The 15,499-nt window shown below is 36.9% G+C and overlaps 1 protein-coding gene across 1 annotated transcript in view; it reads right to left on the bottom strand.

The window, feature by feature from the left end:
* Positions 1-15,499, bottom strand: part of npr2 (natriuretic peptide receptor 2) — a 60,827-nt gene that overhangs the window by 32,547 nt on the left and 12,781 nt on the right. The window contains exons 2-7 of the mRNA XM_014991691.2: positions 15,175-15,356; positions 9,258-9,371; positions 8,864-8,999; positions 7,544-7,638; positions 5,420-5,555; positions 3,945-4,029 (exon numbers count right to left, since the gene is read on the bottom strand). Of these exons, the coding sequence (XP_014847177.1) occupies positions 3,945-4,029; positions 5,420-5,555; positions 7,544-7,638; positions 8,864-8,999; positions 9,258-9,371; positions 15,175-15,356 (748 nt within the window). The remainder of the gene's footprint in view (positions 1-3,944; positions 4,030-5,419; positions 5,556-7,543; positions 7,639-8,863; positions 9,000-9,257; positions 9,372-15,174; positions 15,357-15,499) is intronic.

Raw genomic sequence — 15,499 nt, 5'->3', positions numbered from 1 at the left:
GTCATTGAAGTGAGACGTGTGTCATAATGACCAGAATAAATCAGATGCAATACGTCTGGATGTAAATGATCTGGAAACAGATCAAAGCTGAAAATTATGATGATGAAATTATGAAAGAAGTTTTTATTGCTCTCAGCTCAGACGACGGATCCAAACCGACTTCTCTGCAGTCAATGCTGCTGCTGTTAGCTGGGCTACCTTTATTTGCTTCCTTTGTGTTTTTTGTAACGATACTGTTGCTGAATAAACTTCAAAATTTATCCATAAATGGCAGCATCCATTATTACTTTCTGTTCGGCGTCAACATTCTTCTTCTGCGCAAAAAAAAAAAAATTAATCACATTTTGGCAACAAAAACCCATCAGATTTCAGAAAAAACTTCTGCATAAAAAAAATCAGATTTCAGCCAAAAAAGAAAGAAAAAAATCTGATTTTAGAGAGAAAAAAAACATATTTTCGCAAAAAAAAAAAATCTCAATTAAGCGTCAAGATGAGCTGTGTGAACGAACGTAGCCTGAGTTTCTGCTGCAACTCGAATACGATCCAAGCCAAACCCAACGCACTGCCGACCAAAATCACCAACAAGAAAACAATCACACCCACAGTCAAACACGGTGGAGGTGGTGTGATGCTGTGGGCAAAAAGCTCAAGAACCACAAACTTTGATTTTTCCATCCAGAAGGAATAAATCCGGGCATCAATTAATGAGCTCACTTGAGTTATCAAAAGCGTGTCAATGAGTGGCCTAGTCAAAGTCAAGATTTAAATCAAATGGGATGATCTTAAAACGGTAATGAGTCTGAATTCACAGCGAAGTAGAACCCTGCTGACCATTTATTATCCTTAGGGAGCAAAAAAAATGTAGCTTTGTGTTTTTTTCTCTCCCAATTAATTAATGAAATCCTCGTTAGAAATCATCTTTCTGCATCGACTCTCATAACTGTCTTCGTTAAGATGACATAAAAAACAAAACGTGACTAAGAAATAGTGAAAACAGAAGAAATTAAAAAAGGGACAATAAATATGTTTGGCACCGTTTACAAGAACTTTAAAAGAACGAGAAGAGAGCAGAACTTACCTGACAAGCATTCAGGGAAACTACCGAGTTTGGAAACCTTGAAGCGCTTGTTGAACTGTGAGCTGAAGAGAGGAGAAAAGAGAAGAAAGAGCTAATTGACTGAGAGTTAAGCACACTCTCTGGATCAAATTAAATGTTAGTTATTTCATTACTTGTTTTTCGGGGGGTAATTAAGTCAGATTTATGTTTAGTGGAATTACCTCGCGTGGATAGCTGCTCCTCCATCTTTCCTCCGCCGCTCCTCTGATCAAAATCCATTCTGATTGGCTGGTGATTAACACTTGTTTGTGTTAATGGTCAGTATTGGATAAGTAATCAGATTACCGGTGTGATTTGTTAGCTGTGCAGTGGTGCGTAAGTTATAAGCTCAGAGTAAAACCGTCTAGTACAGAAAAAGCAACAAAAGAAGAAAAAAAACATTAATTTCCTTCCCTGTTTGCAGATATTACCCATGACATTAACCCGGGATTATAAATCCCTTGCAGGAGTTTAATTACTTGGAGCATGCATAATTTACTGAGGGTGTAATTAAATAAGGCTTAATGCTACGACATAAAGATGCAGACGGTGCCACTTGGGACACTGAAACTATTTTGTTTCCGTTGTTTTTACAGCTGAATGTTCAGCAGAAAGTTAGAACCATTAGACGAGCTTTTATTTCCCCTTAAACAAACATATAAAACTGAACAGCTCGGGGGCAGCAGCCGCTAGTTAAACACTTAGCTAAACACCATAATCACTTAACGTTCAGGACAATCATTTCTAAATTTAACCTGCATAAAACTAATTGCACAGTCTGCAGGTCAGCGAAGTCGGATACAAAAGATTAAATTTAGCCAGCTAGCTTAAACGCTGCGACTCCTGAAGGACTTGTTCAGTTTTGTTTTTCTGTCTTTTTAAATGTGGTTATGTCAAGTAGTGGTGAGCAATTAGCATCTAACCTTCATTTAATATTCTCCGATTGTGCTAATAGCAGACCTAATTTTTCATCTAGCACTTTAGCTAACTTTAAAAATCTCTAGCACACTTAGCATCCCAGAAATCAACTTTCCAGATAAATTTAAAGTGCTAATTTACTTGGTTATTTTGTAAGCTTTCAGTTGAATGAAGTTTGACGTGTTAAAGTTTTGGTTGACTGTTAATAGATGTTTATGTTCATGCTTTTATTTTGAAGTGGGCAGTTCCATTTCCTCTCCTCACCTTCTCTTAAATAACTTTATTTAAAACAAAAAACATACAGGAACAAAATAAACAGACAGCAGAAAACAACATCAACATTAACACAATATCTAAGGGAAATATGTAACGTAAAAAAAAGTCAAAATCAAATTGGTGCTCAAAGAGTGTAGTCTTTCAGGGAGATATAACTTAAGCTCAAGTTAAGACATTAGCATTAGCTTCAGCTAACTATCTTGTTAGCATAGAGGTCAGCAAAACTAATGTTTATGATTAGAGCTTCAGGGTTAGCGCAGCTAATAGTTTAGTCAGCGGTGTCCAACCCTGATATTCTGTAATATTCTTAATCTGATTTATAAAATAACTGATTTTAATCATAAGATCAGTTCATACATTTCACCGTTAGCTGCGCGGTCAGGAACAGAGAGAAGCTACTTTCCAGATCTGTTGGAAGTTTTTACAAAACCTGTGTTTGTTAGTCTATCTGTATTTAAAAAGAAAAAAAATGAGTTAAATTAACTGAAAGGTGTAGAAAAAATGTACAAGATACTACAAGGTTTCATTTGACTGATTTATTTATTTTATTTTGCATAATGCAATAATTCCAAGTTACATATATTAAAATTCGACCAATAGCAAAGCTGAAAAGCCTGTTTCAGTTTTAAAAAACAATATATCTGATGTTTAAATGTCCTGTTTAGACTTTTTACCTTTAAAGATTACCTGCAATGCTTCTTTGAGCAGGTTAGGATGATTCTATGGGCTACAAAACATGTTCATCACGTTTTGAATAAAATCATTTAGATGATGAGATTTCAGTCTGCTCAGCTCTACCTATTTTTAGCTGTTTTAGGGGTTTTTGTCACTTTAAATCCAAATAATCTGCTGCTGACCACGCCCCAACTCAACGTTTACACTCACACATGAAAATGGCTGCAAACAGATGTGCAACTATACAACACTACATCTTCGAAAAGCAGAAGTGGAGACTCCTGCACAACCAACAACAATGTAGTCAGTGGTTTCTGAAGAGTAAATCAACAAAACTCTTGTCTTTTCCAGCAGCCATTGTACAGCGGTAAAACCAGCTGACCAAATGAGCTGGGGCTCAGCTTGGGTTGCTAGGTAACGGGTGGAATTCCACTAGAGTTGCTAGGTAACGGGCGGAATTCCACTGGAGTTGCTAGGTAACAGGGTGGGCTTCTCTGAAGTTGCCACATTTGAAATGATTTTTTCAAGATACCAAAAAACATGAACTTATGTGTTTTTTAAGTGCTTGGGCTGCTTTAGAAACCCAAATGGAAGAGCAAAAACGAGCAACATGTGAATTCTGTGTAACAGGTCCCCTTTAAAAACAAATGCATCTCAGTCTCCATGAAACATGTTTTTCAAACAAGCAGCTTTTTATTTTTTAACCCCAGAGGGAAAGAAAATGAGCTTTTAAAACACATTAATGACCATTAAGTGAGAGTGGCAGCTTTTAGGGGGCCAGCCTATGAGCTCACCTGGCAGCTTAAGCAAACCTCATGTCTGCGTTTTCCAAAGTCACCTGCTGAGCTGCTGCTGCGTTACATAAACACACACCAGCCTCAAACAAACTCTTCTATTTCCCCCCAACTTTCAATAAAACTGCACTAAACTAGTTGCAGGAAAGGAAGTTTTAAGCCAGGATTAGTGCCGTCGAACTCACCTGTAAATGAGAAAACTGGAGATCCCGAAGATGATGAGCGCTAATCCAGAACCGACGGCGACGATGCCCAGAACAGGGAGCTGACCTGGAAACAAGCAGGATAACAGCATCACAGCCTCATATGTGCAGCAGATGGCCATGATGGTTTCTTAGAACTCTGAGGGAGAAATATGTGTGCTGAGAAAAATCACAGCTGCACCGCTGCAGCCGTCTGTCAAACCACCAAACAGCACAACCATTTCACATCCCTGATGCGCATTTAAAACCCTAATTAAGTCCCGCAGTAAATCACTGCACAACCCGATAGCCGTAATTATGGAAAATCTTTTCTTTTTTTTTTCTACCCCCTCCGACTGTCTTAATTTACTGCCATCTGAAGCCGACTGTGGATTTTTAGATTATGATCTACATATTTCAGCAGGTTAAATATGTGCAGAATTTAGGTGGAGTTCAGACTGTGGGAAAGAGCCGCAATAAAACGGAGAATTTTCACCCATAGATTTGGTTTAACGGCCTGTGAGGCATGAAACCATCTGCAACACGCCGCCGCAGTGGAGGACAGCGACACACACACAACCTGGAACAATCCTGTCCATGCTGGGAAGAGATTAGGAAATACTGCAATGGCCATAAGTCATGATGTACGGAAGAACATTAGAGCCAATTTCTTAAAAGGTGCAGAGAATAAAAAGGAACAACAGAGCAATTTTCGTATTAAGCTCTGAATCTTTAAAAAAATGTCTTGAGCTAAATCAGTTGTTAAAAATAATCTTATCCAGTAAGCAGAGGGAAAACAACTGTCCAAACCGATCTACCCCTACGTACGGAATAACATTAGGGCCAATTTCTTAAAAGATGCAGGGAATGAAAAGAACAAGAGAGAAAATTTAATCTCTAGTTTTGAACCTTTAAAAGAAATTTTGGAGATAATTCAGTTTTAAAAATCTAAACTGAAGGCTTCATTTTTTTCTGCGTTTCGCTATGTTACAACCTTATTGTCACCTAAGTTGTACAACAATTAATCTTTTTCCAAAATTATACATATAAATAGTCCATAATGACAATGTGGAAAAAAGTTTTGAGAGTTTTTGCAAATTAAACACAGAAAATGACAAAATCACATTTATGTAAATAGTCACAGCTTCTTATGGTTTCAACATTTTGAATTGTGACAGAAAATAATTACAAGTCAATTAGTACATTTTATTTGGTTTTATTAGCAAACCATTTCTGTGTGTTAGTGATCTGTTTTACAACTCAACACAATTAAATACCTTCATTTGGGTGAACAGAAAGGAAAAAATGTGGATAAAGTTACTCTTCCCAACATCAAAACCAGTTTTAAGCTTCCCACAGATAAAATTAAGCATCAGCATTCCCTACAGTTCAGTTTTATGTACCAATAAAGTGGGGAAAAAATCATAAAAATCAGTCATTTGCATCAATTTCCTAACAGTCCTTTCATTACCCCATACCGTCGTTGCAGGAAGGGTCGTCTGTGGAAAACACACATGGCGGATTGTCCAGCGGCGGTCCACCGCTGGGCCAGTGGATCTTCTCCGTCTGCGACCAAATGATTTCTTTACTGCTTCCGTTGAAGTACGCCACGACCTGCCGACACATGAAATGGAAGCTAACGTTAGCATTGGGGTGTTTTCACGCCTGACAGTGGGGAAGACTCTGTTTCATTTGAGACCAAAGTGGCAACCTTTGTTACATTTTCAGCTGCTGAGGTTCTGATTCACACTGCACTGTCAAAAGAAACCCTTTGTAAAAGCTGTTCCCCTCCCCGCCTGTGGGGGCGCTGCACTAAAACCACTGAAGAAAACAACAAAAACTTCTGAAGATTCTGAGAGAAACTTCTTAAACAGTGTCAGATTTTAGCGTTTGAATGTTTCCTCTTTAGTCTTTGGTGAAAGATTATGAAACGTTTCTCCCACTAGCGCTAAACACACTTCATTGCTTTGGTCATGATGGTTTTGTGGACATGATCCAATGCAGAGTAATGCCGTTTTTTTGCATCATGAGTAAGGTGATAACTTACAAAAGTTATCACCTTACAAAAGTTGGCTACAAAAGTTAGCCAACTTTTGTAACTGGCTAACTAAGTTACAAAAGTTAGCCAGTAGATGTTACTACTGGCAGAAATGACAAAGATGACAACAGGAAGTGGTTGGAAAATGATGGCGCACCATGTTTTTTAATTACTTATCTTTTTAACAAACCTGTTCAGATGTGATATTAATAGTATTTTGTATCCAATAGAAACGCCACAATTGCAAAATTATGTTTTTTCAACATTAGCAAACATTGACATTTCTAATGGAAACAATTAACATGCACAGGAGGCACATTTCATAAATAAAACTGACATTTAACTTAATAATAAAATCTTGTTTCATTTCGGTTGAGGTACGTTTTGTGCATGTTAATATAAAGAGGAAAGCCAAAAAATTGCCAGTTGCAGTTTGTAACATGCCATGTAAGTTAACGGGAAACATTTTGAAGACGGTTCTCTGGGCAGAGGAAGGAGAAAGGAGAAATGTTTACGGTCCTGTTTGGGTTTGGAACTGTTAAACCTTTCAAACACCATCTGTGAAATGTCTTTTTATTTCCTTAACAGCTGTTTTACAATAAATTATCAGTGTAATGGTGTACATTGTCTGTCTATGGCATCCAAACAAGAATGAAGTTCACCCAGAGGTTGGATTGTGCAAAGCTCAATGATCTGAACGTTTATGACCAGACAGTCAGAAAATAAACTCAAACAATATTAATTTTAACATATTTCACTATAAAAAGACTGAAACAAGACTCATGCTGTTTGGGAAGAAGAGACTAAAGTTTAACTGTGACGTGAAGCACAAAATAAACAGAATATCTGCAGAAAAAGTCAGATGATTCAAGCATAAAGGTTTGTTTTTCAGGCACTGATTTAAACATGAACTCTTCTGTAGCGCTGAAACGATTAATCACAATTAATCGTGATTAATCACGATTAATCATGATAAATTGATTACTGAAATAATCAGCAGCTACTTGAGTCATCAATTAGACTAAAAAAAGCCATTTGGTGAAAAAACAATGTATTCAGAGCAGCAATTAGGCCAAAACTGTAAAATATATATACATAAATATATATACATTTAGCATTTAAGATAACTTTGTACATTTTAGACAAAACTTGTCAAAAACTCTCAGAAAAGTCAGAATTCCGAGAAAAAAAATCTCTGAATTTTGAGAGTAAAGTCTGAGAAAATATAAAAATTCTGAGAAATTTCAAAACTGAGAGAAAAAAGTCAGAATCCTGATAAATTTCAAAATTGTATTTCTGAGAAAAAAATTCTAAATTTTCAGAAAAAAAGCGCAGATTTCTGAGATTAAAGTCAGAATTTAGAAAGTGTCAAAATTGTGAGTAAAAAACCTCAAAATTGTGAGAAAAAAGTCAGAATTCATTTTTGTAGCCAAAACTCCTGACGTAGTTCCAGGTTCTCTCAGTTCAAATTGACTAAAGGAAAGTTTTGTTCCCAATGTTCCCAAACATCGGAGCATGACAAAGTAAAAACACCAGGCTACTAAAACTCTAAACCTGGACTCACCCCAAACTCTCCCGTCTCCTGGTTGGTCATCGACCACAGGTCCACGTCTATGTTTCTCGCATTTTTGTCGTCTATGGTAACGAGTCCGGTGATTCCTAAGACAGAAAAATTAGCAGCGTTAATGAGGCTTGTTGCTCAATCAAAACACCATTTTCTGCATGACTGATATTTTTCTTCTGCTTCAGGGCGAATTGCGGCATGGAAAAACAACCATAATCAGCCGTTTTAGGCTCAGACTTTAACGTTGTTTTGCCTCTCTAAGTACGATATGCCACAACACACATCAAGCATGAAAACACACTTTGGATTGAGGTGATTTGTAAAAATGTGCAATCAGGCTGTAATTACTGTAAGAAAGCTGCAGATTTAAGTCAGATGCAGGTACAGTTCTCCGTTTCGGTATTTAGTAGAACCAAACATTTGGCCTGGTTCAACAACAGAACATTCATCTGCTGTTTATTTAACAGTAGATGCACATCGAAAGTTAAAACACATGTTAATGCTTCAGAGCTCAGGGCGCGTTTTCATCTATGAAGTCACTTGAACACAGGAAACAAACTAAAAACAAGAAATCCATTCAAACAAACTAAACAAGACGTAAACTGGTCATTTAAAACGATTTTAGAAAGACAAAAATGAACAAAAAACTACAGTAAACATTTGTTTTTGTTTCCAAACAAACAACTGAGCGCGTGATTTATGTTTGCTGAGATTTATAATGCAGAGCCTGAATATATAACAGGAGCATACAGATAAGTAAAAATTTTGAGAAAAAATAAAAAATTGCAAGAAAACAAGTCAAAACTCTGAGGGAAAAATATCAAAATTCTGATAGAAAGTCAAAATTATAAGAAAAAAATTTAAAATTTGGACAAAAAATTTTCTAAATTCTGAGGGAAAAAAGGGAAAAATTCGAAGAAAAAAACTTGGACTTCTGAGAAAAAAAAACCAAAATTTGGAGAAAAAAACCTAAAAAATTCAGAGAGAAAAACTGAAAATTAAAAAAAAAAAAAAAAAACATTGTAGCTTCACCCAGTTCAGATTTACTGCGTTGCCATGACAATGCAACATTTTTCATATTTAAAAAAGAAATTGAATGATTTGCTTCTTTCCATCTTTTCCTGCATTTCTAATATTGTATAAAATGTTTAAGTGGACAAATAAAAAATCTGTAGAATGTGCCATTTTTTAATTTGATTAATTGTCAGAATAATCGATTAATCATTAGAATAATTGATAATTTCAGCAATCGTCAGGTGCAGCTCTAGTCAGTCACTTGTTTCAGATTACATGAACAGGTTCTTGGTAGAAAAGTGTCACCCCAGAATCGGCGGTTCTGCGTCCTCATGGTGATGTTGATGCCGTCGTTCTGCACCCCGCCCTCCGCCAGCGTGTCCTCCAGCGCCATGGCGTACAGCAGGAAGCCGTCATAGAAACTGCCAGCTATGTAGTCCATCTGCAACGACAGGCGTTTCTCAGACCAACAACAAGAGTTTCTGAAAGCAGCAAAACTGCAGAATCTAAACAAAATGCTGTTTTTACCCTCTGACATATAAACTGACTACAGTAACTGCGAACAGAACTGTAAACCTCATTCCTCATTAAGTTAAAGCAATTACTCTGCACAGTGGGATGTTTACTCCGTCTAGATTATCCCATAAAAAATTAAAGAGGTTGTTGTGCAACCTAGAACTCACTGCAGTTTAATACTTACTAATGATGGCTCCAAACGAACGCCGAAGTCCCTCTGAGCTCTGGCATGGAGCCTCCTCTGGAAGTCCAGGTATTCTGGATTCTCTGGGTTATGGTACGTGATGATGAAAACGGACTGGACGAAGCACAAAACGGAGAAAAAGACGGATTAGAAGAAAAATATGTGGGTTTATTTCAAACCAGATGTGGAAAAAGTACCCAAGTCAAGAAAGAGTAAAAAAGTATCTGGTAACAAGTTACTGAAGTGCTGAGTGATCAAACTGTCAATCATTTAATATTTAAAAATTACATCATCAGACAGACCAAAATGGAAAGTTAAGTGGAAATTTTGATATTTAAAGGATCAAAGTAGCAATAATTTATACAAGTAACAAGAAAATGTTTCCAAATCAGATTCTTTAAATACAAAACGTATGAAACTTTAACAAAACCTGGCGATGCGTCTGTCTGGTGGATCTTTGGTTAAAACATGCTTGGTTTTCATTCAGTGGGTAGAAAATCCAGAAAATTTACTCAAGAGTAACAAATGCAGCGTAGTAAAACGCTCCTAAAAGTACATTTTTCAAAAAAGTTACTCAAGTAAATGTAACTTAAATATCCAAGATAAGTAAACAAAATGACCAAAAACAATAAAACCACACAAAACTGAAACCATAAATGTTAATAAAGTCAAAAAGAAAATTATAGAGGTGATTTTAATGTATAACGTGATTAATTGAGTTATTGCTGTAACACTTAGTTGTTGCAAAATAAGAAAAATAAAATGTAGAGTTTACTTTCTGCAAAGTAGCAACAAAAAAGAAAAAAAATACTGCAATAAATTTTATCACATTTGTAGATGGACCAATAACAATAACAAATAGTAATAATAAATTAAATCTGTATCACACTTTACATTTTACAGAAATCTAAAAGTGCCAAAATCAATAAAATAATGAATATAAAACAACAGCAAACAAAGATTAGAATCATTAATGGAAAAACAAAGTAAAATGAAAAGAAACAATAAAATAGTTGGATCCATGCCCTACCGTTCACACTTTTACCTATAAAAACAATGTAAAATCATTACGGTATTTTTTCTGGTTTATAATATTACACATTAAAGTTTGCTGTTGTTACGTGACTAAAAATGCGACTCATTAAATCCCTGCGGTCTAAAAACCAAACTCTGGGGCGTTTTTAATAAAGTCTGTCCGCATTGCTTTCTACTTAAGAAGCCAGGGATCATTTCTCGTGTCACAACAGTGATTAAAACCTCACCTCAAACTTCCACAAGCAATTACTGCACCAAAAAAACACTGCGTTGCCACAACAGGCCGCATCAGAACCCGCCAGCAAATCCATACAGAGAAAAACCTGCTTATTGTTTTACAAACAGCACCATAGATACACAGGGAGAGAATCTGGAAACGCCGCTTTCCGTTACGTTTGGGGGTTTTAATGTAAAGTCTGCTTAACAAGACTTTTCTTGTAGTTCAACTGAATGTTGTTGTAAATATTTTTAGCCAGGGTTGGTAACTGGCACCGAATCTTCAACTGAATGAAAAACATTCGTGCTGCGACCCGGATCGCATATCTTTCCACTAATTAGAGGTGACTCATTATCCTGCTGGGGCAACCCCAAAACAACGACAAAAATGAAAGAAAAAACACGTAAAAAGTGTAAAATAACATGTTATTTTACAAGGAGGATTACAGAAAAAGAACTATAGGTTGGAGGGATGTGGCAGAAGCCCAGGGCTCAGATTCTGGGGCGTCCCAAAAAAAATTTATATATTTTTTTTCTTTATATTTTCTGCTTAGCAAATATTGTACTTTATATAAACTCTTAGATCCGTATCAGACGAGGTGTGTTAATATTTCAGGTTTTTGCTGAATGTAAACGACATTAAAGTATTTGAAAATTATGAAATTTTAGTAAGTTTTGTTTTTTGGAAACAACATGTAGCTGTTGGTCAGGTATTAAAATCTCTCAAGCATCAATTAATTCCCCATCATCAGAGATGAAAACACTTCTGCTAACGCGCTAACAGTGAAGCTAATGTTGCTCTAATTTTATTTTAACTTGCCATGTTCAATAAACTTCAAAAATATGAAAAGAATAACAAAAATGAATGCATTAATTCAACTCAACTCAAAAATACTGCATTGATCTAAAATCCCAACTAAACAATTAAAAATGTGAACATTAGCGCCAAAAAATACTGTCACTTCAGCTAATGCGCTAACAGTGTAGCTAACTGTTAATTTAGTGCATTAATTCAATTCTACTCAAAAATATGTTATTGATCGCAAACTAAAAAATTAAATAATGAATAATTAGTATATTAATGCCACAATAGTTAAAATAAATAAATAGCATTTTCTGCTCATTTTCAAAATGTTTAGAGCATTTAGCTTCCTCCAATTGAATCTCTTCAGATAAATTTGTCTGTTTTGCAAACTTTCAGTTGACTAAAGTTCATTATCTGTGTTAAGGTTTTGGTTGTCGACTATTAAGAACTCTTCAAGCAGTTAGACGTTTATATAAATGATGTTCATTTTGTAGACAATGCATCGAGAAATAAAAGTCAATTAGCACATCAACAAAATCATTTCACAGGCCACAAATGGCCCACTGGCCATACTTTGAGCATCCTTGATATAGAGAAAAGCTATATCATGGATGTCGTTGATAGTTAGCATGCTAGCTACAGCACTTTAACATAATGCTACTAGTTTAGTTTACAGCAATATGTTTGTTTTCAATATGAAAAAAATAAATTGCTGCAAATTTCAGTGACTGTTAGTAGAATGAAAATAAAATTCCTGTCCTGATTCTCCAAACTGGAAACGCCCTTAACTCCTGTCTGCTTCTGCACGTTAGCTAGCAATTAAACACCAGGAAACCCCCGCATGACAGAAAACGCACTAATAGGGTTGCAGCACAATTGAAGCATTGTTTAGCTCAGACAGTAGTTGGCATTGTGAGATTTTAATTGTCTGTTTAGTTCAGTGAGCCCTTTGGCTCTGCTGTGACCCAGAAAACTAGTTTTGTGTTAACAAAACTGAAGCCCAGTAACATTATATAATCCTCTGTGTCCAGTTAGCCGGACATTTAGCTGTCTTCAAATCGATAACGCTAACAGATGGTGGGTGCCTGGTAGAGAGTTTACCTGTTGGAGTTACCTGTTTTTTTTTTTTTTTAAATCTAATGACTTTTTTCATTAACTAGCAACAAATCTAGCAATTTTTTAAAAACTTGACTAGCAACAGTTCTAGCATTGTTTCTTTTTTAAATCAACTAATGACAAATTTAGCATTTATTTAATAGACTAGCGACAAATCAAGCAACTTTCCTTTTTTTTAAAATCTACTAACAACTCTAGCATTTTTTAAATCAATTAGCAACAGACCTAGCATAGTTCTTTAATGGACTAGTGACAAATCTAGCAACTTTTTTCTTTTTAAATCTACCAACAATTCTAGAAACCATTTTTTTAAAAAGTGATAAATTAGAGGCTTTTTTGTGTAATTTGAGACTTTTTGGCAGTAAAAACAGAAAGGAAACACATTCCACCCCATTATCTCCACATAGCAAATAAATCACTTGTGTAAACATGAAAAAATGTTTTAGCATCGATCAATGATCAACACGTTCGCTATTCCAACTCCTGACTCACCACCAGGGGGCGTGTCTGAGTGAGATGGTTTTATACCACTGTACAGTTGTAACCAATAGGAAAATTCAACTGCAGTCACCAATGTTCAACCCAAAGAGGGCAGCAGTAAAACTATTTTAGGCAGAATTAAACAAATGTACACAAACATATCACGGTTTGTACAAAAACGTAAAGATAGCTCCCTTAAAGACCAATTTATACAGTTTATCTTCAAAAAACTTGGATTTTAGTTAGGGCTGAAACGATTCCTCGAATGATTCGAGTACCTCGATTACTAAAATTCCTCGAGGAAAATTTACCTGCCTCGAAGCTTCGTTAATTTATGTTTTATTAGTTAGCGCACCGTGTTCCGGCCGGGACTTCATTTGCGTTGCGCGGAGCTCTCACTTCCGCCTCTGAGTTGTTGACAAAAGCCAAGTCTCAGCGGCATAAAGTCCAATCTTCAAGATTGGCCCGTGGGGATTTTATTGATTGATGATAATGCCCGACTTTTTATCGTTTTTGGGGAACCAATAAGCATCCTTAACATGACTGGGGGAATGCCTGGAGTACGGCAGCATTTCTCCTCCGGGGCTGCTGGTTGAAAGCGAACGGCGGGAAGAGCGCTGAGGTGAGCGGATAGACGGAACAGGGCGGGCGGCTGAGTAGCTGATGCTTACCGTGTAAATGTAGCTTTACCGACGAACCGCACAATAAATTTCATATCCCGGTCTGAAGAAACGGGTGGCGGAGCGCATCGTACATGGCTGGTAGATGAGTTTCTGAGTGTGACCAGTGAAGGTGTCGTAAATATCCCGTATTGCTTCCCCCCGTGTTCGTCCCCCGGTCTAACTGTTCGTCAGTCCGCTGGTCTATTTCCTCCCCTCCACCCCATGTTCGTTCATTCGCCCTCTCCTCCCACTCCAGGCGGCATTTCCCGTATTTTCAAACCCAAAGCGTGACAGGTTAGGTGGCAAGGTGAGTTTAATTAATCTATTAAACTCACTGAAGATGAATACATAAACTAAAAGCTGGATTGTAGACATTTTTATAAGCATATTTGTGAGCCTGCCTCTTTGTTATTAAATTCAATATAATTTCAGATTTTTCTATAACTTTTCTTCTGGTTAACTTAGAAAGTGAGCTATTATTGTTACAGGTTAGTTTTCTAAACTACAAAAAAGCAACTGTTAGGGATGCTCAAATATGAAAAATTGGACTGATATTGATATCTGATAGTAACACCGGTATTATGCCAGATTTACCAATATTTCATTTTATATATTTTTTTAATCCGATTACTCGATTAATCGTAAGAATAATCGATAGATTACTCGATTACTAAAATATTCGTTTACAACAGCCCTAATTTTAGTTACTATTTAAAGTTCAATACTAAGTCTGATTGCTAAAAACTACAAAAATCTGAGACAAGCTGGTGGCAGCATGATGCTGTGGGGACAGAGACCCTAACAGAGGATGAAGAAGACATGAAACTGGGGTGAAGGTTCATCCTCCAGCTGGATAATCACCCTAAACATACGGCAAAGATAAAGTTGGGAGGGTTCAGGTGGTTTTAGAATGGCCTAGTCAAAGCTCAGACGAAAATCTAGTTGAAAATATGTAACGTAATATAAAAATTTATGCATTTCATGTGGCTGAGCTTGAGTGATTCTGAAAGAAAAGTTACCTGGAAGCGAGACCAGAATAAAGAAGCTAGAAGACAAATTATGCTATAATTCAAATATTTGTTTGAAAAACATTTAATTTACAATATGCAATTCTGTGTCATCTAAAATCCCAATAAAATGCATTAAAGTTTGTGGTTCTAATGTGACAAAATGGGAAAAAATTACAATTTAATGGGAGAAATTACCCAACCAGCTGCAAAACTAAATCACCATAAAGTCGTAGCGAAGTGAGTGAATGTGGATGTACTAAACCGATCCCGTCTGAAAAAATTAAGAGAATTAATAAGACATGCCTGCATGGCATTCAGGGAGATAAATTAGGGGAGCAGCTTCTGCGGTGTCTTATTTCACACGGCGCTAATTTGTAGAGCTTCCTGTAAAAACACGTCCGCTCTTTCATTAATGCCACGCAGGAATTTGACTCCCTGAAGCGGAGACACAGATTATGACGGCGTCCTCTGCCCGGGAGACGTTTTGGCAGCGTCCGCGGCGCTCGTTAAGGAGCGTCTTTAATGCGTCTGTCACGAACACAGAAGAGTTTTTCATTCTCCAGGCAGCGAAGGGAAACATTTTCTGTCCTTACCTTGAAGACCTCGACGGCGTTGGCCCAGTCAAAGTTCGCCTTCTGCCACGGCTTGCGGTCGGTCAAGCTCTCGCCGAAGACGTCCAGGTAGAGGATGGCGTAGTTCTCCGGGTCTGGGGTGTCTTCCTGGAACAGCTTCATGATGCTCATGAAGGACTCCAGCGGCCCGCAGATGTAGATAACTGCAGGAGGAAAAGAGAAAGTTAGCTGGAAGGAAAACAGAATAATGGGCAGTTGGAGAGGGTTGTGAATGAATCGTCTTTTCTCCACAACTGTCCTCAAGTTAGACTCAAGAATCTGGTAGATCCAGTTCAACTGGGACCAA

Source organism: Poecilia mexicana, unplaced genomic scaffold (assembly GCF_051168715.1).
Source record: "Poecilia mexicana isolate PSO_F unplaced genomic scaffold, ASM5116871v1 scaffold_12, whole genome shotgun sequence".
Lineage (NCBI taxonomy): Eukaryota > Metazoa > Chordata > Actinopteri > Cyprinodontiformes > Poeciliidae > Poecilia > Poecilia mexicana.
Note: the sequence above shows the minus strand (reverse complement) of the source record. Positions and strands in the feature narration are given on the sequence as shown.